The sequence below is a fragment of the Equus przewalskii genome, chromosome 7, assembly GCF_037783145.1.
Source record: "Equus przewalskii isolate Varuska chromosome 7, EquPr2, whole genome shotgun sequence".
Classification (NCBI taxonomy): Eukaryota; Metazoa; Chordata; class Mammalia; order Perissodactyla; family Equidae; genus Equus; species Equus przewalskii.
In genome coordinates, this window is record NC_091837.1 from 44801906 (window position 1) to 44826156 (window position 24251).

The 24251-nt window shown below is 35.5% G+C and overlaps 1 protein-coding gene across 1 annotated transcript in view; it reads left to right on the plus strand.

Annotated features, from left to right (window-relative positions):
• SMCHD1 (structural maintenance of chromosomes flexible hinge domain containing 1) overlaps positions 1-23528 on the plus strand; it is a 137307-nt gene extending 113779 nt beyond the window's left edge. The window contains exons 45-48 of the mRNA XM_008537392.2: positions 4575-4746; positions 14178-14336; positions 14646-14748; positions 22455-23528. Of these exons, the coding sequence (XP_008535614.2) occupies positions 4575-4746; positions 14178-14336; positions 14646-14748; positions 22455-22479 (459 nt within the window). The 3' untranslated portion in view covers positions 22480-23528. The remainder of the gene's footprint in view (positions 1-4574; positions 4747-14177; positions 14337-14645; positions 14749-22454) is intronic.
• Positions 23529-24251: the final 723 nt, after the last annotated feature.

The window sequence follows — 24251 nt, forward strand, 5'->3', positions numbered from 1 at the left end:
AGAATATTAATGAGTTTTTAATGGGAAACTTGGGAAACAGTATAAATGTCTATCAGTTAGGATTAGACAACTCTATTATAGTAATTTATACGTAGAGTAGTATGTAGCTATTAAAAAAATGTAATAGTTTCATGTATCCTAACAAAGAAGATGTACAAAGTATATCATTTTGTTGAAAAATTGTGAAATGATAATGCTTAAGATGATGCCCTTTTTAAAAATAAGCTTATGTACTTTAAGCAAACTGGGAGAATATGTTGTATACTGTTGGATATATTAAGAAGGATTATCACTTCTATATTACTTTTAATTTAAAAAAGAAAGGAAATCTACTCTAAAGGAGGGCCTTTCAGAGGGCTCTTGTAAACACTGAATAATACATATAAAGCATTAAGCAAAGAGCTTGGAGTATGGTAAAGTTTCAGTAAAGGAAAGATCTCTTTGGATCTGAGATCCAAAGGTCTTAAATTCTTTGATACACAAGAAGTATTAAGTTTAGTAAGTGTGGTGTTGGGGGCTTGGAAATGGCAGGTGGTAAACATGTATGGAAAACGTTATATGATTGCAAATTATTATAACTGAAAATAAGAATGTTTGTGGTTATAGAAGAGAAAACAGAGGCCAGTTTAAAATCGGAGCCAGTGTCTATAAATAGTGTATTCTAGAATCATGGGAACCTTAGAAATCATCTACTCTCACTTTCTAGATGAGAAACCTTAAGTTCAAAACAAATAATGGACCTATACCAAGTCACACTACTAATTCATGACAGAACTAGAACTAGTCAGAGCAGTTTTTCTTTGGGCCTAGTTAAGAAGAAATAATAAATGCATCTTGAATTTAGGAGAGCTAGATTAGTGAGATTATTGGAAATTAAGTAATTGGGGAATAGTATTTAGTGTCTTCATGAATGGTTCCTTGTGAACCTAATAATGGCTGTAATATACTATACCAGAAAACAGTTGTGGATGGGGGAGCTACCATATTCTAGTGATGGTTAGTGTGTTTATATATCCTGAATTATGGAGTAGAAACCATATCCACTAAATGTTATGACAACATGGAATCTATTAGTAGAAGATGAGAAGCTTACTAATGGGGATAGAGTTAACAAATTGGGTAATAACTGGACGATTTAGTTAGTTCCATCAATTATTTGAACACTTTGTGTATGAGACGCAGTGGTATACTATTAAATGTTGGACAGCCAGCTCTGGGAAGTCTGATGGTGGGACCCTGATTTGTAGATTTTGCCAGTCCCCATAGTTAAATACTCAAATCATGGGTGATTTCTAGCTGCCTGTGTGCAGTCATTGAATGAGGCATTCAGGAGACCTGGTTCTCATGACCCAGTAAATGCTGGCTCCAGCACACCACTAGGCACAGTGCTAGGCACTGAGGGTTGTACAGAGGTGGACTAGACAGTTCAGCCAGAGGGAATTCCAGCAGAGAGGAACTAAAAGGCTATTTCAAAAGGCTGTTTCTGTCTCTATGTCAAGATGTGTATCTTAATGTGTGAACTGACGGGAAAGTAAGGATTCCAAGTGAAGGTGGGGACCCAGAAAGATAAACAGAACACTGAAGCCAGATTTTGCCTTGAGAACATTTGTCAAACTAATTGAACTTGAGCATCAATTTTCACTCCCTTGAGAAGCTCAGAGAGTGGGAGACAAAACCCTGGGCTTTCACCAGAGTGGCAAATCTGATGGAAGACCCCTTTCCCAATAAACTTGGAACCCCCATAAGGGCTAAACTTTAGTGTAAGGGTGCACAAAGAAATAAACTTACCACTTCTGTCTCAACTCCAAGTGCCTCTAGAGATTGCAAGAAAATTGCCTCTCTTGAACTTTGGCACTAAGTGGAAAAGGAAAAAAATTAAACTGTTTGCCTAGAGAATTCATCAGTATAAACAGATGGGCTCTCATGTCTTTTTGCATGCTGCATTCATAATTTGTGAATGGTCTGAAAAGCTTCAAAGAAAACATTTGATTTCCTATGGTGCTGGACTGCACCCTTAGATGTCTGACCGGAACAAACGCAAATTCTTTTTGGAAGAATTTACCTTTATCTTAAAACTGAAATAATTTCCATAAAGAGAAAATATTTTAAAAATATGTTTAATATGTTTTAAGAAATAAAAGTGTTGAGTATAAGAGCAAGTTGACTTGAAAAAATCAAATAGAGCTTCTAAAAATAAAAAATTTAATAAAAATTAAATATTCACTGGATGGGTTTAACAGCTTAATAGAGAATTAGTGAATTGGAAGGTAGGTCAGAAAAATTGTCCAGACTTCAGCCCAGAGAGAAGGAATCTAAGAGAGAGGCTGATAGTCATGGAGGATAGAATGAGAAAATCTTTTTAAAAAGTCTAAACAGAGTGCCAAGAGAAAGGGAAAAGGATCATAGGCAATATTTGAAGAACTAATGCTGAAAACTTTTTAAAACTGATGAAATACACCAATCCATAGATTCAAAAAAAATGTTATAGAGCTTATGTTTCAAAAGCAGGTACTGTGTTTGTTCCTCATAATTGGTATGGCACATGCTAATTGCTCTGATTCCAAAGTTTGAATGAAGTCATATCTAACTCCACCAATTAAATAATGTTTTAAAGCTCTTCTGAGAAAAGGCTTTTATGACATCCTTTGGTAACATTGTTAGGTTTCAGTAGTCGTCGTCGTTGTTTTCTCTTCCTAAATTCTTGATGGCGTTTATACTACTGCAGCCCCTTGTCCACCCCTTGCTGGTCCTTACAGCAGTTGTGAATAAGCATTGCCAGAGCTGTAGCACTGCTGTTCACTCACTGAATTTGCAAAAACTGTTGTGACCGTTTTTGTCCTAATATGAGTGTTTAGTGAGTTAGAATTATAAGATTTAATGGTAAATGATGGTAAAAAACACATAAAATTTACCATCTTAACCATTAAGTGTACAGTTCAGTAGTGTTAAGTACCTTCACATAGTTGTACAACCAATATTTGCAGAATTTTTATAAAAGAGGAGCCAAACTGTCCTTTCTTCCAGAGGTTTATAACTTAACATTGTTGTCTCTTAACAAGAGAGTAGACAACTGTGTAAACTTGAATGTGTTACTTATTTAAAATGGCATTAAATCCTTAAAAACATTGCCTGAATCCTGATAAATGGGTAGTACATTAATCCAGTTTGTATTTGTAATGTTCACTTTTAGACCGTTAAAACTAAGAAAGCAAGATGTGATTTTTTTTACTAAAAGATTCATTTTACCAAAGAATTGACCATAGATTTTCTTCAGACATCCTAATGCATTTAAATTTGTTTTTTAAATACCCAGTTTGGTGGGAAAACATCTGTAAAGTATCCCTGGAATTATATTAAAAGAATAAACACTAGTCATGATTTTCTATTACATATCCTATTACTTTTTCATTTAAAAAAAAAATCAAGTTTTGTTTAATCTCTTATTTTTATAATTCAGAGACTAATCGCCAAAATTAGATTGAATTAGGTGTTTTTACATGTTGTCAAGTTATAATATTCTTCTTCAGTCAATTTTTTAGTGTTGCATTCTGTGTTCTTACGTGGATGTGCCATAATTTATGTAACTTATTGAGACTGTACATTTCATATTTTTCATTATTAAAACAATGTTTCAGTGCACAGTTCACATCTGTGATTTTTTTTTAGAATACATTCTTAGAAGTGGAATTGCTGGGTCAAACAAAATGTTAAGCTTTTTAACACTTGTCACATTTCCTTGAGAAGGGCTATCTCAGTGCAGATTAATTAGTACAAGAAGACCCTTTCTCCATCTCTCTCTCAACACTCTGTATGGGTGCGGGGGGAGTTAACATTTTGAGTAGTGAAAATGTCTCGTTTGAATTCCACTTCCAGTTATTCCAGTTCCACTTATGGTTACCAGTGAAATTTGAACATTTTATTTTTGTATGTTTCCTAGACCTTTTTTGAAAGAATATTCTTAAAGATCATGAAATACTAAATCCAGTGTTTTTCTTTTATTTTCAGACTTCTCTGAAGAATTTAATTCTTGACTAACCCTTTCCATGACATAGGTTTTACTACATAATTCTAGTTCCCCTAACTCTCAAATTACGAGCTCTTTTTCTTTCCACAGGTGAAATAGTAGTGTTGTCCTCTGCAGATTCAGCCCTGTGCTTTTCAGTGTGTTTTTCTTCAGTCTGATACTCTTTTGCTGTCCTCTACTCATCTGGAGAACACTTGTCTAACAGCAGAACTGAGAGCTGGGGATGCTGCCTTGGGTTCAGCAGCACACAGCTCTGGATGTCCCTCTCCCCCTTCCTCTTATCAGTCAAGCTGTAAAATTCCCTTTTTTTTCATTTGCATTGTCACTATTCTAGTTTAGGCTAATGCTCAAGAAGTAATCTAATTTATCTCCCTGCCTCTGGTTTTTTCCCCCAGTTCATCTTATACATCACTAGCTTCTTAATTTTGTGGAAATACTACCATGATCATGTCATTTCTAATCTCAGAACCCTTAAATGATTTCCCCTTTCTTCAAACAATTGAAATAAGTTTTATAGACTCACTAATTAATATCCATTCACCCACAATAGGTTGTTAAAATTACACACTGTCCTACACTGCTGACCAGAGATGGAGATCGCATTCGAAGTAATGGAAAGTTTGGCGGCCTTCAAAATAAAGCTCCTCCAATGGATAAACTTCGGGGAATGGTATTTGGAGCTCCAATCCCAAAACAGTGCCTGATCTTAGGGGAACAAATAGGTAGGTTGAATAAGTACTTAAATAACAGTTTCTCATTTTATTTTAATCCTTTATTTGAGGCTTGTGTATTGAGATTCTAACATGAAAAATTAACAAATAAATAGGAATAAGATGTTTTTGTCTTTTACTTTCGGCTTTCTTATATCAAGTAGTTTCGAATTATACGGAAAGTAGGTTTTCCCTTTGATTTTCGTTCTTCTTATCTTGAAATAAAGAAAATATTGTCCTGTGGAATAAGTGAGTACTTCATCAAATCATCATAATACCTTTTATATCAAAGTTGGTAACTATCTAGAATACAGCTAAGAACTGTTTTAGAGTGCATGACGTGACCTCCCTCTCTCATCTTCCTTTGTACAGGCTGTGTCCCCTTGTTTGTAGTCAGCCAATGTAATTGTCTCTATGTCTGTGTTCTGAAGTGCATATTTTTTACCGAACGTCTCCTACAGGTCATTACCTGTTTGCTCTTAATTTTATATAGTTCTTATATATAGTTCTTAATTTTATATAGTTCTAATATGATTGCGTATGTCCTTTCCTGGCAAAAACCAGTTTGTTGTTAACTTTAAAAATAATGGTAAATTATGGTAAAATACACACAACATAAAATGTACCATCTTAACCATTTTTAAGTGTACAGTTCAGTAAAGTGCATTCACATTGTTTATACAACCATTCTCCAGAAATCTTTTCATTTTGCAAAATTGATGTACCCATTAGACAGCAACTCCCCATTCCCCTTTCCTCCCATGCCCCTGGCAACTACCAGTTTCCGTCTCTGTGCGTTTGACTACTCTAGGCACCTCATGGAAGTGGAATCATACAGTATTTGCCCTTTTGTGTCTGGCTTATTTCACTTAGCATAATATCCTCCAGGTACATGCATGTTGTAGCATCTGTCAGAATTTCCTTTCTTTTTAAGGCTGAATAATAGTCTGTTGAATATATCTACCACATATTGTTGTTAACTTTTATTAAAATATAATACACATATAGAAAAGTGCACATTTCATAAACATACATACAGCTTGACAAATTGTCACAAAATGAATACTTCCCCTGTATTAAGAAATAGAACATTATCAGCACCACAGAGGCTTCTCAGGCCCTCTTCCTGTCACTGCCCAACCCCCTCTCCAAAGGATAATTACTTTCTTGACTTAAAACAGCATAGCGTAGTTTCGCTCATTTTTGTACTTTATGTAGATAGAATCATGTAACCCATACTTCTTTGTGTGTCTGGCTTTATTTGTTCAACACTATGTATGTACTTGTAGCTCATTTTCATTACAGGATGGTATTTTATTGTGTAAATACCCCACAATGTATTCTTTATTCTTGTATTGAAGAATTTGGGTAGTGCCCGGTTATGGGTTATTACTTTAACCCCAACACTATTTAAAATAGTAAGTTGAGAAAGATGGTGGGAAGAAGATTGTTTTGTATTCTTTTCTGAGATGATCAGTCAGCTGCAGCTATAGGAGAAGACACAGGAGAGGCTCCAGAAAACAGAAGTTTGTTATACTCACAGGTCCTAGAGGCAGGAGGTGTGGTGCTGCATGCCATGCAGGGCCATGTGGAAAAACACCAGGGTGGTCGGGAGGCAGAAAATAGGAACAAGGAGTGCTTAGGCCACCACCTTTATTGGGGTTTCCACAGGAAAGCAAGGCCTGACAGGGTAAACAGTTTAGGATTGACTAGTTTGAATAATTTCGAGTGGGCTTTGGGCTCTAGGCATAGTCTCTAAGTGCCTGGTACTGGGTCCTGAGATGCTTAAGGCAGAGGACTAGCTTCTTGGGGTGCAGGAGCCAGATAGAGGAGATTTGGCTCTGGATTGGCTAGTTTGCATATCAAAGGCATGCTAGTCCCTGGAGGGGCAGTCTTGTCAGCCAGAAAGGTTTTTTAAGATGTCAAAACATCATAGTATACAGAAAATTATATACAACATAAAGTTTCATACTCTGTTTATGATGGCAGTGAATGCATGCAAAATATCTTCTCTGTAGAAAAGGAGTGAACATCTAAACAAACTGATAAGAAATCAGAGACAACAATTCAGCTAGGGGCAGTGAATCAGAATAAAAAGCCTCAACCCTTATCCGCTCTAGCACTACAGTGGATCCCAAACCAGAAGGAATTACCTGTGAAACAAAGTATGCAGGTGCCATCTTGACAGAATGTCCAGTTTACCTGGGCCTCTGAATGTCTGTGTAACAGTAAGGCATTATCTATAGATCTTTGAGAAGATAAGATTATAATTAAAGATCCCTGTGCCCTACTGGGTTGTCAAATATGTAAGGTAAACAAATAATGCAAGGATTTCAAAATTAAAAGTTAATTATTCTTGATAAGTACCTTCAAAGAGTCACTCCACATACAGACTAATGATTCAACAGTAAGAACTCAAACATTAGACATACGGTTTAGAAAGTCAAATGAGACGATTTAAGATTACTCATCTGTATAAGGTACTTTTGATTGTCAGCAGGAGCAACCAGTCCTGACCATTTTAAGCAAAACAGAAATGTATTGGGAAGAAAGGGAAGAAATCACAGATTCAGAGGAGATTGGAAACAGCCAAGACAAAAATAAGGATGGCTCTGGGACATAAGCAGGTTGAGTTCCTTGCACCTTCACCCATGACTCAGATCCCACAACTCCAAGGAGAGAGAAACTCCCTCCTGAATTAGCCAGCCATAGTTAGGGTCAGATAGAATAGATGGCTTTGAGGAACCTCCTCTTTTTGTATTGTCGGATTGTTTGCAGTGAAAAAGCAATTTTGAAGTAGACTACCACCACAAAAATTGTTTACTACTAGCACAATTAAAAGTAGAGTGTTTGTCTTCTACTTTTGCCTACACAGTGTTTTGCACTATAGTATTTGATATGAGGTCATGAAATAAGAGCAAATAAAATCCGAGAAAAATACGAGTATTTACATGGTATAAAATAAGATGATTAAAAATAAGACTTTGAATAGCATGTAAATATGCTAAGTTCTTTAATTAAAAGGCAAAGGCACTCAGATTTGAAAAATCTAGTCCCAGGATATATGAAAATAGCTGTCACTTATTGAATGTTTAATATGTGCCAGGAAGTATGGTAAGTTAGATAAAGTGAGTAAAGAGAGACCTGTGAAAATTTAAATGACGTATTAAAACCCACATGGTCAGTAAACTATAGAACAGGAATCAAACCCAGAGCCATCTGTATCTAAAGGCTGTCTCTCTCCATGACACTGCTTTATATTCTTTACAAAAATCCCCTTCTGAACAAAATACGAGGTAAAATTGAAGAATAAACAGAGATGTAAACATTAAATAGAAGAAATCGCAGGTAACAGTGTAAGTGCCAAAGTTAACTTCAAGGCACAGCACTAAAAGGACAAAGAAATTCATTTTGATAACAGATGTATTCCATACTAGAGGTCCAAAAGTCAGTAAACTTAATGCAATAAATTACAAAATCAAAATTCTTGGGACTGGCCCCATGGCTGAGTGGTTAAGCTCACACGTTCCACTTCGGTGGCCCAGGACTTGCCAATTTGGATCCTGAGAGTGGATCTAGCACCACCCACCAAACCCTACTATGGCAGCATCCCACATAGAAGAAGTAGAATGACTTACAACTAGGATACACAACTACGTACTGGGGCATTGGGGAGGAGAGGAAAAAAAGGAAGATTAGCAATAGATGTTAGCTCAAGGCCAGTCTTCCTCACCAAAAAGAAAACATCTTAGAACTGTTGCTAATACAGAGATGGAAACATTATTATGAGAAACCATTAATCCATGACAGGTTGTTAGTCAAAAAATAAGAAATGTCTACCTAATAAGTTGTAACACCAGGACTGTCTTAAATATTTATAGAATATATCACAAAAATTGGTCATAATTTCAGTTGATCAGATTGCTGCTGAGCTACAACAAGACTAAAAACTATAAAAAACAAAATTTAGGATACTTTTTTTTAACATAAAAAGTAATAGAACTAAAAATTAACTTATTCTTTTCTTCCCAAGTAACCCCAAATAGTGGACATTTAGAAACAACTATTTTGTCAAAAAAAAAAGTTTAAATATTAAAGAGAACAAGAACGTTACAAATTAGACTTAAGAGAAATGAAAATAGCTGAGATCAAATGTAAATATACAAGCTTAATGCATTTATTATTAAATGAGGAAAAAAATAAACTAATCGTTCGACCCAAATGACAGGAGGGAAAAAATACATCTCAAGAAACAAACACAACCAAATAAATAAATTAGAAAAAAGAAAACCCTTGTATTGAATATATAATTCTTAACAATGGCCTTTGGGCAAAAGCAAATACAAAAGGAGTAATGGCTCAGACTGTGTATTCAGACATAGAGATTTCTTAGGTTTTCATAATATTGTAAATACACTGAGCATCTCCAAATAAAATCGACTGAATTCTAGAAAATTACAAATGAACAAAATTGATATAAATAGGGCAGAAAACTTATACAGACCATTATCTGAGAAAGTGTTCAAAAAGTTAACCCCACCCTATAGGTTTTTCATAAGTCAATTGAAAATTTTAAATATAATTTGTTGCAGAATAAGATAAATATGGAGATTACCCAGGTCATCTTATGAAACTAATAACAAACCTGTTTCCACAAATGTCACCAAAAAGGAAAACTTAGATTAACACTCTTCACTTGTGTTCAGGAAGTTCTGGGCACAGTTAAATAGAAATAAGAAATCTCAATATTTAAGGGAAGAATTTCTTTTAATATTCCCTTTATAATGGTTTTGCCTCAAATATGTGTGTGGCTGGCTTCTTGTTCTTCCAGTTCTGTGCTCTAATGTCACACCTTCAAAGAGAACTTCGATGATCACCCTGTTAAAATAGAAGCGCTCACCTTGGAGAGAAGGGCTTTTTGACAGAGAAGTACTGGAAGAAGTGAGAAAAGAAAATATTTCATAGTTAATTTTTTGAAGTTTATGTGAAAATTTTAAAACATCATGAAGAAAATGGAAAGACAAATGACGAACTGGGGGAAAAAATTTCGACATATAGTAGGCAAAGGCTATAGTCTTACTATTAAAAGCAACCTTTAAAATCAGGAAAAAAATGCCAAGACTAATAGAAAAGTGGGTGGATGACATAAGCAATTTTCAATGAAATAAAATAGTTGATGTTCGAAGGCTTAATTTTGTACCAGTGCTGTGTTAAGCTTGTCACTTGAGTTATTTCATGCACTACTCTTCTCATTTTGCAGGTGAGGAAGTTGAGGTTCAGAAAGGTTCGATAGCTTTCCCAGGTTCGGAACATGTGTGTGTTCTATCTGCTCAGTGAAGCAAAAGAGTAGACAGAAAAAGGTTTTATTTCCAGATTATGTGATTGAGATAATTTTCTTCTCCATTATTCTTTTCTATATATTTTTCTAAATCTGCCTCAGTCAGTTTGTGTCACTTTGATAATCAAAAAAAATTTACTAATTGTTTTTAATACTCATATTCTTTGAACCAGTAATTGATCTTCTCGGAAACATGCCTAACTAAACAATCCTAAATACAGACTAGACTTTTTTTTTTAACTCATAAATATTAGAGCCTTGTTTTTCGAGCAAAACAATAGAAATGTTAAATCCTTTAATTGAATTTATTCTCTGGGAAATGTCTATTACAATGTTAAATGGAAAGTGGATAGAAAATATCACACGTGTCAAAAATTAAACCTGCAAATTTGTGGAATGAAAAAGATAAGAAAAAAGTGAGGCAGTAGACCTACAGGTTTTCCCCAACCTTCCTTCTTTTCTATACTATCCCAAGTTTTCTATAGAGATCTTGTAAGTAGAGATACTTTTTTTTTTGAGGAAGATTAGCCCTAAGCTAACATCTGCTGCCAATCCTCCTCTTTTTGCTGAGGAAGACTGGCCCTGAGCTAACATTCGTGCCCATCTTCTTCTACTTTATATGTGGGACGCCTACCACAGCATGGCTTGCCAAGTGGTGCCATGTCCACACCCAGGATCTGAACTGGCGAACCCCAGGCCACCAAAGCAGAACATGAGAACTTAACCACTGCACCACCAGGCCAGCCCCTAGAAATAGTTTTTTAAAAAGTCTTAAAAGAAATTAACTGTGGCCATTGCAGAAGCCAGGATATGGACAGAAGAAAGAAAGAAGAGTTGTTAATAGCAGCTGAAGAGAGGAAAAGCATTTTAAAATAACTTAAAAGTAATCAATATGTAGTTTATAACTGTGATATAATCAACTCATTAACACTTTTATTATGTTCATATATTCCAAATATGTATTCTCCATCTAGTCAGCCTAGACATTATTTACACTTTATTATATCATGCTTAATAATTCTAATATTTAACCTTTCAATTGTTACAGTCCACACTTACTGGTTTTTTTTTGTTGTTAAGTAAAATCATTTTTAATATTTTTAGAAATAATGACTAAGAATATTTAAGTTCTGTGGTTTTCAGGGCAAAGGATATTTTGCTTTGTTTTGTTTTATTATGGAAATAAATAGAGAAGTATAATGAACTCCCATGGACCTATCAGCTACCCACTTTTATTTCATCTATACCCATCTCTCTCTCAACTCGCCACCCTCCTGCTCTGCCCAGATGAACTATTTTGAAGCAAACGGTGCAGAGATTCTAGTCTATTTTTTTGCATAATTTTTTCCCAGTCACAAGTCCTTATCAGTTTTTTGCCAGTAAAGTTTTTAGAATCATGTAGAACATAAAGTTTGAAGAGACCTAAATATTATTTAGTAAAGTCTACCTACCCATCTACAGTGATAAAGTTGCTTCTGGGGCTGGCTCCATGGCCAAATGGTTAAGTTTGCGCATTCTGCTTCACTGGCCTGGGGTTTCACGGGTTCAGATCCTGGGCGCAGACCTAGTACTGCTTGTCAAGCCATGCTGAGGTGGCATCCCACATGGCAGAGCCAGAAGGACCTACAACTAGAGTATACAACTCTATACTGGGGGGGCTTTAGGGAGAAGAAGGAAAAAAAAAAAAGAAGATTGACAGCAAATGTTAGCTCAGGTGCCAATCTTTAAAAAAAGAAAGTTGCTTCTGCCTTGTAAGCAACCTTAAATACTTGCCTAATAACAGGGATTCAGGTGAATTTTCAATTCTTTTGTGTTATTTTTAGTAGCTTTGCTTACATGATCTTTCCTCTAGATACATTAAAATAATCTGTATCTTTCTTTTTTCTCTCTTTTTTTTTGCTGGGGAAGATTCACCCTGAGCTAACATCTGTTGCCAATCTTCCTCTTTTTTTTTTTAATGTGAGCCACTGCCATAGCATGGCCACTGACAGGCGAGAGGTATGGTTCCACACCTGGGAAGTGAACTTGGGCCACCAAAGCAGAGCATGCCAAACTTCAACCAGTAGGCCATTGAGGCTGGCCCTATCTTTCTTAATATGTATCATACAAAAATTAGTACATTTTGTAATTTTAGCTTTCTTCTCTTTATATGAACTAATTTTTAAAATGTTTTGCTGTTTTCACAGTAAAGCTTCATTGCCATCAGTTTTTTCCTTAGATAATTGAAATTTTCAGATAGCATATAATATAAAAACTCTAAAATCATTAGTAAACAGAATTAAATTGAATTTTGAGTTGTTCTCTTTGGCAAAATTCTATTAAAGGAGTTAAGAAAGACACCATGGTAAATAGAAGTTACATTTTATATACAAAAAATTGGGGGCCAGACCCAGTGGCCTAGTGGTGAAGTTCAGCATGCTCTGCTTTGGGGACCCAGGTTCAGTTCCCAGGCACAGACCTATACCACTCATCTGTCAGTGGCCATTCTGTCATGGCAGATCACATACAAAAAGAGGATGATTGGCAATGGATGTTAGCTCAGAGTGAATCTTCCTCAGCAAAGAAAAAAAATTTAGGCTTAGTAAGGCATATTAAATTAAGCTGCTACTGGCTATCTTATGCATAAAATATGAAACTACTTAATATTAGTGCGGCATTTAATGGGAAGTATTCAGTGTTCCATCTTTGTTTATAAATAACAAGACTAATGTTCTACTAAAGCTTTTGAATACACTAATTTCTTCAGTATTTAAAAGGTAAAAGAACCTCATAACTAATTTATTATATTAATAATCAGAATTTCAACCCTTAACGACCTGAAGTTTTGTGTATTGCCTTCTAAATAGGGGCAGCATCTCTGACATATGGGTCTGGACATAATTTTGTAACTCATTCAGATAAAAATAAGTGTTATTTTATGAACATAGAAAACATTAATATCAATTGGAAGTTCTGTCAGACCAGAAAACCAAAGTTTTTTCTAGATACCTTTTTAAGAGTTCCCATGAAATCATAAGGAATTATGGAACATAAGGACCTTGTCATCACTCAGTTACACATCTAGAATTTGTATTTAAATATATGAATATGTTCATAAGCATACAAAGATGTGCATGTATGTATGTACTCACTCATTCTAAGTGTGGATTCCCAGAATGCTGGATAGTTCTCTTTTTAAAATAGTGTTCTTGACCCTTAAAGTGTAGAATGTCTCATGTTGTATCTGATGTACTCTAAGTCTTAACAAATATACATAGTGGTTTACATAAAAAACTGTGGAAGAAATTATTGTTAAATGTTTGGGCATTTGTATGCCCATTCCCATGAATATTGATCATCTTTTTGTGTGACTACAGTCTCAAAGGACCAGATAGTAAATATCTTAGGTTTTGTGAACCAAGAGGCGAAATCGAGAGTATTATGAGAGTATTTATATAATCATTTAGAATCTAACCATTTAAAACCGTATAAACCATTCTTTGTGCGTGGGCTATAGTTTGCTGACTTCTGGACTGGAGTGTAGTCACTATGTATAATATTTAATGTCTAGTAAATCATACAGGCAATAAATAGTCTCAAACTTGAATAATGTAATAAATTTTTAGATCAAGTGATTTTAGGAAAGTTAACTTTTTTGAAAATTAAGTATTTTATTAAAAGCGCATTTTTGAAAGCTTTGTTTCAGATAATGGTCCTGTCTGCTGGAAGCAGTGATTTTCTAACAGTAGTATATTTAATGCATCCTCCCACCCCACAAATTTCTCTATGTGGAATTAGATTGAATACTGCATATCAAACAGGATGTAAACATTGAGAGTGATCCAATTCATAGAGCACTTTTATATAGAAAACTCTTTCTAAGAGAGAAAGAAATTTAAGGTCAAACAATTAAAGAAAATTAAAATTTAACAAGCACCAGTCTTGTTCTAGAGTCTAAACTGTGTTTTTTTATTTCGTTTCTTTACATTGAATGTTTTGTGACTTCAAAAGTAATTCCCACATGTTACTATAACACTATACTCAGTCTTGCTAATTCTTCTTGCCTAAAACACTGATTTGATATGGTGTCAGTAGTTTTAACCAAATGTCTTTGGTTTCTTTTCAGATCTTCTTCAGCAGTATCGTACTGCTGTGTGCAAGTTGGGTGCTGTGAATGATGACCTTAATGGTCAGTTAGAGTACCTTCACACGCCTGATATGAAGAAGAAAAAACAAGAACTCGATGAACAAGAGAAAAACCTGAAACTAATAGAGCAAAAACTAGGTATGTGCTTACTTTTTGTTAACTTCTACTTGGCATGGAGATAATATTTATGATGAAAGTTCAACTACAGAAAGATCAACTACAGAAAGAAAGAGTATGAATGATCCGGAACTTAAATTGACAGACACTCTTAGCCTCCAAGTTATCTGATCAAGGGTTGTAAACTGTTCTCTCAGCAGGAGTAGTAAGAAGCATTTTCAGTATTGTTTATTAATTCTTTTTCTATAAATTATGATATATTTGCTTTATTTTGCTTATAATAATTCCAGTCTTTTTAGAGTTAATTTTTTATATTTTCTGTCTTTACAGGTATGACTCCCACACGTAAGTGTAGTGATTCATTGCGTCATCCAATGGCTGATTGTCCAATTCCTCCTAAAAGAATGAGAAGAGACACTACAAGACAAAATAGGTGAGTCTCTTATGACCTGAGAGTTATTGGTTAGTTTATCCATGCTCATCATATCCATTGGCTCATCATATTTTAAAAATAGTGTGAGTTTATTTCTGATTTCCTCCTTGAGCCAGAATTGGTTTTTTGTTTTTTTAATTTAACCAAGCAATGGATAATGAAGATAAGACATAGTCGTTATATTCTCCTTGGATACTCCCAGTTTTCTAGATGATTTTTGCAAATCATTTGGAAACATGAGTAGTTTATTTTTATGTTGAAAGTCACTGTTAAGATTTAAATTGTAGGGCCGGCCCGGTGGCGCAGTGGTTAGGTTCGCACGTTCCCCTTCGGCAGCCTGGGGTTCTCCAGTTCCATCCCAGGTGCGGACATGGCACTGCGCAGGAAGCCATGCTGTGGCAGGCGTCCCACATATAAAGTAGAGGAAGATGGGCACGAATGTTAGCTCAGGGCCAGTCTTCCACAGCAAAAAGAGGAGGATTGGCAGCAGATAGTAGCTCAGGGCTAATCTTCCTCAAAAAAAAAAAAGATTTAAATTGCTTTTCTGTTGTTTGGCTTAACTTTCAAATATACTGCATTCTGTTTCATAGGATCAGCAACTTGATAAATACAGAATATGCAAAATCATGTGTACGTTACTTATTTAAAAATTCCTTATTTGTAATGTTTGGTTTAGAAAATCAGATACCATTTAGCTCAGAAAAAAAACAACAAGGTCAACTGCAGCCTAAGTCAGTGAAGAAAGCTGTGCTTTTTAGAGTAGATAATAGTAAAGGCCATTCCACAGAAGGATACCGTGGTACTAAGGATTCTTGTACATTATTTCAAAACGTTTAAATATAGACTCTACCTAAATAAGTTTCTCTTATTGACCTTAGAGGAGTTCCTTTGAGACTGTGATGTTTGGAATTGGTATTCCATGCCCTATCCATCTGCACATTCTACATTTATTCAGTAGCTCTTTGAGTGTTCATTTTGTGCTATACGTTGCCAAGTGAAGAAAAGTGACATGGTTCTTGCCCCCATGGGCAAAAGAAGGACAATTCAAAAAAAAGTAAACATTTTCTACATATAAACGTATAGAATAATGTTAAATTTTATGAAAGAAAAAAGGATGAAGTAATGTAAAATAATGGGGAAACTGTATTGGTTGTCAGGAAAGATGCATTTTAGCAGAGAACTGAAGGATAAGAAGAAGCCAGCCATATAGGGATTGGTTTCAGGCAGAGGGAAAATAGCTATGAAAGCTCTGAGAAAATAAGCATGGCATATTTGGGGAACTGAGAAGATGCTTGTATGACTAAAGCATGGTGGGCAAGAGGGAGAGGGTCCCAAGATATGGTTGGAGAGGTAGGCAGAAGACAGATTACTCACCTCCCCTCTCCAAAATCATGTTGCATAGAATTCTGAAATGAAATTCTTTATCTTCCAAGTCCATTGATATCCCTTGAGTACTTAACATTGTGTGCTAGCAGGGGAGAAAAAGTGTCTTGGAATATCTGCCTTTAAACTAAATCAAGGAGGAGAACTACTGAAATGATAATGAGATTGTAAGAATACAGTACTCATCAATATGAGAGAGGTGTTTCCACACATGTGGGCATGTGAATGTTGTATGTTTATTATGCACACCATATATGGAAACTATTAAGCCAGTCGTTGAAAGTGTGTTGGGGCAACTTAGCATCAGAAAGAATATTTGCAATCGATTTAAACACATAGAGATTTTACAAGTCATGAGTTCAAAATGATGCAAAAAAAATCTTTATTTACCACTATTGGCAGTTGGTCTAGCAGAACTCAGTATTCTGAAAATTGATGTTTTCATACAGAAAAGAGGTGTTCTTTCTTTCTCATATGAACTCTTTCAAGGTAACCACATAACTGGAGAAAGTTCTTTATAAAAGTTCTTTTTTATAAAGTTCTTTATATAAGAATAAAGTACAACAGGCATGATAAAATTAAAACATCACAATTTTGCCATCCCTAATAAAATAATAGATCTAGGCAATAATCATCAAGCGATACCCAAATTATTAGGTAGAAGGTTGACAGGTAAACTTAATAATGGAAAGATCAGATTGACATACCTGAACCCACTGATTGGTCTTAGCAACACTAACAAAAAACAGGACATTTGCTGTTAGAGTCTGCCCTCCATATCACTGAGGTATTGCATCTGCAGGTTGAAAGGCCTGTGCTGGTTGTGTCTGTACTGAACGCATACAGACTTTTTTCCTTGTCATTATTCCCTAAACAATACAGTATAACGACTATTTACATTGTATTAGATATTATAGGTAATCTAGAGATGATTTAAAGTATGCGGGAAGATGTGCATAGGTTGTATGCAAATACTACGCCATTTATATAAAGAACTTGAGCATCCCTGAAATTTGGTATCTGCAGGGGTCCTGGAACCAATCCCCCCTGCCGATACCAGGGGACGACTGTACATGAATCTAATGAAGCTTCTAGTCAGCCTTTCTCAACTTAAGTTCTGTTGAAGAATCAAGCACTGCAGAAAACTGAGTAGCTCTTTTCCCTAGAATGGTACATAATTGTTAACATTCTAGATGCATAGGAAGGAAATGAATTCATTGCATACAATAGATGCCTTTAGGCATTACAGATTAAATCTCTCAGAAATTTGAGAAGAGCTCAATTTAACTACAAGTGTATAGGAAACAAGGAGAATTTAGGAACAACTTAAATGATGCCACCAAGAAGCAATCAGGCAAATCTAGAATGTCAAGAATGGGACATTTTATAGGACAAATGACTGGTTTTGTTAATAATGACATAAAAGAAGGGTAGGAAGAAGGATGACCTTTGTTATAGAATGAAAGTGATTGAAAGAGAATAATCAAATGCGATGTGTAGACCTTGTTTGTATCCAGATTTGAGTTTAACTTTAAAATAACTGAAAAAATTTGGAGAAATTTTATTATCGCTTAGATGTTAGATTTATTAAGGAATTATTAATTTGTGTATAACAGCAGCATAGTATTTATGTTAAAGTAAATATACAGTTAGAAATATGTGCTAAGGTGTGTTTATCAGTTAAATGCTACGTGATGTTTGGGATATACTCTAAAATATTGCAGGAGGAAAAACAGTGACAGGATATCAAAACAAGATTGGGTAAAATGTTATAATTACTGAAGCTTGAAATAGGAGCTCATTATTCACGTAGGTTTGCCATAATTTTTCTTGCTTGCTTTTTTTTTTTTTGAGGAAGATTAGCCCTGAGCTAACATCTGCTGCCAACTCTCCTCTTTTTCCTGAGGAAGACTGCCCCTGAGCTAACAATCTGTTCCCATCTTCCTCTATTTTATGTGGGACGCCTGCCACAGCATGGCTTGACAAGCAGTGCTTAGGTCCACACCTGGGATCTGAACTGGCAAACCCTGGGCCACCAAAACGGAACATGCAAACTTAACCGCTGCACCACCGGGCCAGCCCCGGTTTGCCATAATTTTTAAAGAAGTGTTTTATGAAAGGTGGGGAGCATTTTTCCAGTTTTCTAAGAGACCAGATGAGGAAATTTCTGCTGTGCAGTTCTAGACTGAAGTACATTTTCTTGAGGCTACACCACAGCCTCAGCACTGAGTTAGCCCAAGACGTTGCAGTTACTGCAGAATTACAACTGATGTCATTGATTTGGATCTTGTTAAGATTTTATGGCAATTCAGAGGTGGTATGGCCTAAAGTGTATTTTTCAGTTTATCATGAAGTTGTTAGCAGTACTAGTGTTGTTTTTATTAAAGTCATACGTATTTTAAATCAAATGATATAGACTTAGTATCATGCTGTGTATTGTGAGCCACACATGTAATGTAAAATTTTCTAGGAGCCATATTAAAAGGAAACAGATTAATTTTAATAATAAATTTTATTGAACCCAGTCTACAAAATATTATCATTGTACCATATTGTAAATAGTATAAAAATTTTTATTAACAAGATATTTTAAATTCATTTTTTCATATAAAGTCTTTGAAATTCAGAGGACAGCAAATTGCTATTAGGACTAGCTAAATTACAAGTGCTCTGGAGCCGGGTGTAGGTAGTGGCTACCAGACTGGACAGCACACGTTTAGAAAGAGGTTATGATGACGAACTCTTGTATCCTCTGCATCCTCAGCCCATCCCATTCCCCAGAGGCAACCTTTGTTTTAACTGTAGTAGTTACTCTGTTTTTGCCTCCAGTTTTTTATATATTTATGACTGTCTTGTTTTATCAGCTTTCAGACAGTACAGCTCACCTGACCCCTTGGTGTGGAGGTCTGTTTTGCCTGACCCACTTAATGACTTTTGGATTGAGTTGTTCAGAATTATTTTAGAACTTGAACTTTATTGGATTATTTAGTTATATTCTATCCTGCAACCACAACGAAGTCCTCTATGCTTTTCTCAAAGGTAGAAAGCCGTAAACAACGTATATGATTATGGCTGTGTAAATATTTGCAGTAGGCAAACTGTGTTCTAGGATTACATTTTCTTCTCTCTAAGGTTCTGATGTCATGACCCTTGCTTAGAGCCACCAGTCAGTGTTCCAAACATCAAAGTCAAATAAATCTTCCATACTGTGTCAGTTCTTAAAATCATGGTAAATTTTAATTCTTATTTAGATTATTTCTTGGATGTTGTTAATTTTTCTGGAGTTCCTTTTGTAACTATTTATCTTGATCACATGTGCTTCTTCTTGCTGCAGTGACTAGTAACTATGTAGGCTTCCTGGGTCTTCCTTGGCTGCTCTCTTGGGTTGAATCCACTGTTTCTTGAATTGCTTGTCTTTTTCTCTCTTACAACTTCCTTAGGAAAAATGTGTAGAAAGAAACTTGGAGCCCTTGCATGTATGAAAATGTTTTCTTTCTTCTCTTACATTTGATCGAAGTTTTCTGGAGATAGCAGGATAGAAACAAGAACAGAATATACTAAAGGTGGGACTGCGAAATAGTTGAGAGACCATGGGAGCTAGTCTGCCTGATGGAACCCCAGAGAGACTATGGACTTGGTCAGGAAAATCCAGACCAAAACAGGGGGGATGGGAGAAAAATGGAAAAGGAGAGGAAGCCACCAGCTAGAATATGCCACATTTTCAGCCCAAAACTTTGAAAACTTTGTTCCCTTGTTTCTAAGCATTAAAGTGCCACTGCAGAGTTAGATAACAATAGTGATTAGTTAATTAAATGTTGGTCTAGTGGCTTCAGGCAGAGTTGGTGGCACCCAAGAGGCTCGTCTAATGCTGGCATTCAAAGAGGTGCCAGCCTGAGAGCTGGCTCTGCAGCCCCACGCTTAAACCAAAGCCTGCTGGTCTACTGACCCTGCTCTGCCCTGTCCCACTTAAAATTCCCACTCACAGGAGACTTGATGGGAAAACAGTTCTGCTTTTATAGCAGCAAAAGAAATCCAGGCCAGCAACATCAGCATAATTGTACAACCAAGAATCCTTACATGTATGAGGGGAGTTAACAATGTGGGAGGGAAAATCCAAGATACATAGCAAAACCAACCCCAGAGGATGATTCAACAGAATGCTTTAAAAATTATAATTCCTAATTGGATTGCAGAAGGAGTTAACTTCATGAAACTCAGAGGGTATTAGGAGAAAGATACAGCCAGGAGAAGATGACAGATTATAAATACTGTTACTGAAATAAAAAATTCACAGAACTAAAGTCAAGGGAACTTCCCAGAAAAATAGAAAATATACATGAGGTGAAAGAAAGAGATGTAGAGAACCAATTCAGACTATCAAGAATCCTAGAAAGAAGAAGATGGAGAAGGAAAAATATGTGCAAGAGAACTTACCGGGGAAGAATGAAAGGGCCCATTGAATGCCCAGCCCAATGACTGACATAAGATGCGCCAAGATAACTCATAGTAAAATTGTAGAATATCAAGAAAGGGGGAAGAGTATAAATGTTTTCAGAGAGCAAAAGAGAACCGTGCTGTCAGTATGGTCATCCCTCGGTATCTGCGGGGGATTGTTTCCAGGACACACACACAAGTGCGTGCACGCACACACAAGTCCTTAGTCTGCCTTCCACATCCGTGGGGCCCACATCCACAGATTGTGAACATAGTACATGATCTCCGGTTGGTTGAGTTTGCAGATGCAGAATTCGTGGATATGGAGGGCTGACTACAGCTTTTGGCACACAGAAAATAAACACAAAAAAGTTAGCCATTGTTGTTTAGCTTTGTGGTGGAAATGTTAGAAGGTTTAGATTGAAAATTTGGTATTTATCTAGTCTATGGCTTCCTCCCCTTGTGCATCCTGCTTATCTTTGGAAAATTTTAAATCACTTTAAATTTCCATTTAAAACTGAAATTTCTTAATTTAAAATTTATGGGGCCTGCCCAGTGGCATAGCGATTAAGTTCATGTGCTCCACTCTGGCCTGGGGTTCGCCAGTTCGGATCCTAGGTGTGGACCTAGCACCACTCATCAAGCCATGCTGTGGTAGGCGTCCTACATGCAAAATAGAGGAAGATGAGCACGGATGTTAGCTCAGGGCCAGTCTTCCTCAGCAAAAAGAGGAGGACTGGCAGCAGATGTTAGTTAGCTCAGGGCCAATCCTCAAAAAAAAAAAAAAAAAAAATTTAAATCGCTGGTAATTTCCTTATCCGCAGTTTCCACCTAGTCTCCGTAAATCTTGAACTAATAATTCTCTCACTATCTCAAAAATGTTAGAGCATTTGAAATTAAAGTATCTTAACATTATTGAAACAATCGAGGACAAATTTAATAGTAGGAGATTAGCAACATAATATGTGTGTATGTGTATTTATATGTTTTTGTTTATAATTGTATATATATATTACATGGTTAATTATTTTTAGCTTTTATAGAGATTACATATCGTATTTTATCAACTCTGAGCAGCAACTATAAGAAACACCATTATTTCATGAAAGCTTCAAGAAAAACACTGCAGATTAACTCATAACATTATAAGGTGGATTTCAGAGTGTAAAGTGTGGAAAAAATGTGAATCTTAGAATCAACAAAATATGCTTAGCAGTATGCATAGTAGACTCATTGTCTTCAATAGAGGCTTCAGTTTCCTAATTCATTTTCTACTCCTCAAGGTGTTACAAATTAGCTCTTTATCAAAAATGTTTATCTTCTATTTGGAGATGACAGTTCAGGGAAGTATCATTAGAAAATAAAGTATTTAGATATATCTGAATAAGGAAATATCTGCATAGATATATACCAAAGTGTTCACTGTGTTCATCTCTGTGTGAATGGAATTATGGATATTTTTAAATGTTTTTTGTTTGCTTGTCTTTATTTTGTGACTTTCCTGTAATATGCATTATAATTCCTGCTAATTTTTAAAATAGTAATTTCATTTTAGGAAAGGGGAAAAGTAAGTGAAAATCTACAGAATTTGGGTCTGAGCTATACCATTCCAAAGAACTAATAGTAACACAAAGTACCTGCTCTTTTCTCTATTTATGTTAACTACTGCTTTTATTTTGCAGCTTTTTTTCTTTATTTTTTGCATACATATGAAATAAGTGATTATGTACAAGGATTGAATTAAATTTGTTTATACCAACAATTATCATAATTAATAGAACATAGATAGTTCTATTGGCTGTTTAACCATCCATATCTGATGAAGGAGTTCAGAAAGGAAACCTTTGGTACAGAAAACTTAGCTATGTTTTTTTCCCGACTTTTACCAGGATTATAACCAAAACAGATGTGTGAAAGGTGACAGAGAAGAGGGGGCCGTTGGTCTCACTAAGAATGCACTGCCTTCTGCAGCTCTGTTTCAGAAGACCAAGAGGGTGACTTACCAGGCTGAGCATTTCTGGGGACGATACAAGCATCTGGGCATGCATTTCCATATCTATCCAGATGGGACTAGGAACAGCCATTCAATTTTATGAATCTCACTGGACAGAATGCATTTACTGGAATTATTCCAGTCAGCATGCCCTTTGGTTGTCATTATCTTGCAAATGTGTCAGAGGAAAATGTGCAAATATGGTAGTGACTGTAAAACTGGCACGTAGCATTTATTAGTCCTCAAGAAAAGTGTCTGTACTATTTTGCAGTTTGTTTATCATGGATATGCTAGAACTATTTCTTGAAAACAAACCTTTGTTTATACACAAACAAACCTTTTGTGTGAATGTATTTAACAAAACTGTTTTGTCTGTTGTGTCTAAGGAAAGTTCTAGAAGTTAGGTATTTAATTGTAAATATGTGAGGAAATTCTTAATGAAGAATTCAGAATAAAAATAGAAAAAGCACAGGTATCTGAGAAATCGAATGTTAAGATACATGGAAAAAAAATTGATAAGTGAACTTGTGACACCAGTAGCATTTTAAATTTCTAAAGACTTACCCTGTGTATATATATATAAAATATGCAGCAGCATCAATTTTTATAAGTATTGTTTGACTTTATTAATACTAGATTATATAGTCTCAGTTTTAATTCTACATTTACATTATTTTGTAATTTTTTATTACTATTTTTAAAGAACTGAAGAAGTTGTACACTCCTGCATTAATACAATAAGGATTTTGTTAGAAAATTGCTGCGAAAGCATTTGGATTGTGTATTAATTCAAGCTAATGTATGTCAATATATATGTCTTTGTGTAAGTCCAGGACTGTTGGTCTGTGAAGTTATTTTGTAAGGAAATACTTTTGGTACAGTTTTGTGTCCCGGGAAATGTGTGTGTTTTTTAAATCCTTTCTGAATATACCGTGAGGTTAATAAAGAGGATTGTTTCTTCCCTATTGAACAGATAAGTGTTTTCCTTTTTTAAATTGAAAACTCCATAAAAGTTACCGTGGTAAAGTCTATTACGCTGTTAACCTATCTTTATAATTGGAAGTCATTTAACTGTTTTGTTGAACAAAGAAACAAAATGGCAGTAATAGAATTAGGTAAAAGCAAGGTTGGATTCCTTTTAAGTGAAACTACTTTTTATTAGTTAAATTATTAAATATTAGTGCCAAAAAGATAAACAGGGAGAAAGAACACTATACATGAAGACACTAAGGCAGAAAAGACAGCATCTCTTTGAAAGGAGCTCAGTCTGACTAGAGTGCAATGGAAAATAAAATGAGCTCTGAGTTGGCACTAGATCACTGAAGCTTTGGGCTTTTAAGGAAATAGTGAATCAGTATAAGTAATTACAAGTTTTTCAGCAGTCTTAATCGAAACTGTGTTTTAAGAATTGAATATAGAGAGAGGGTGACGTTCACCATGACAGCATGAGGAGCTCCGCTGACCCTGCTCCCCAGTAAAACTGGTGAAAAGTAGAAAAAGCAACCATTTAAGTCTCTGGGAATGGTCCTAAGGGCAAACAGCAAATGAAACATCTGTTCAAGAAAATCTATGAAAATTCTGTAAGACAAATGAGCATCTGTGGCATTTTGAACCAAGCTTGATTGCTCCCTTCCCACCTCCCAGCTCAGCAGAAACTCCACTCCAGATCACTGCAGCCAAGAACCCTGGGCCC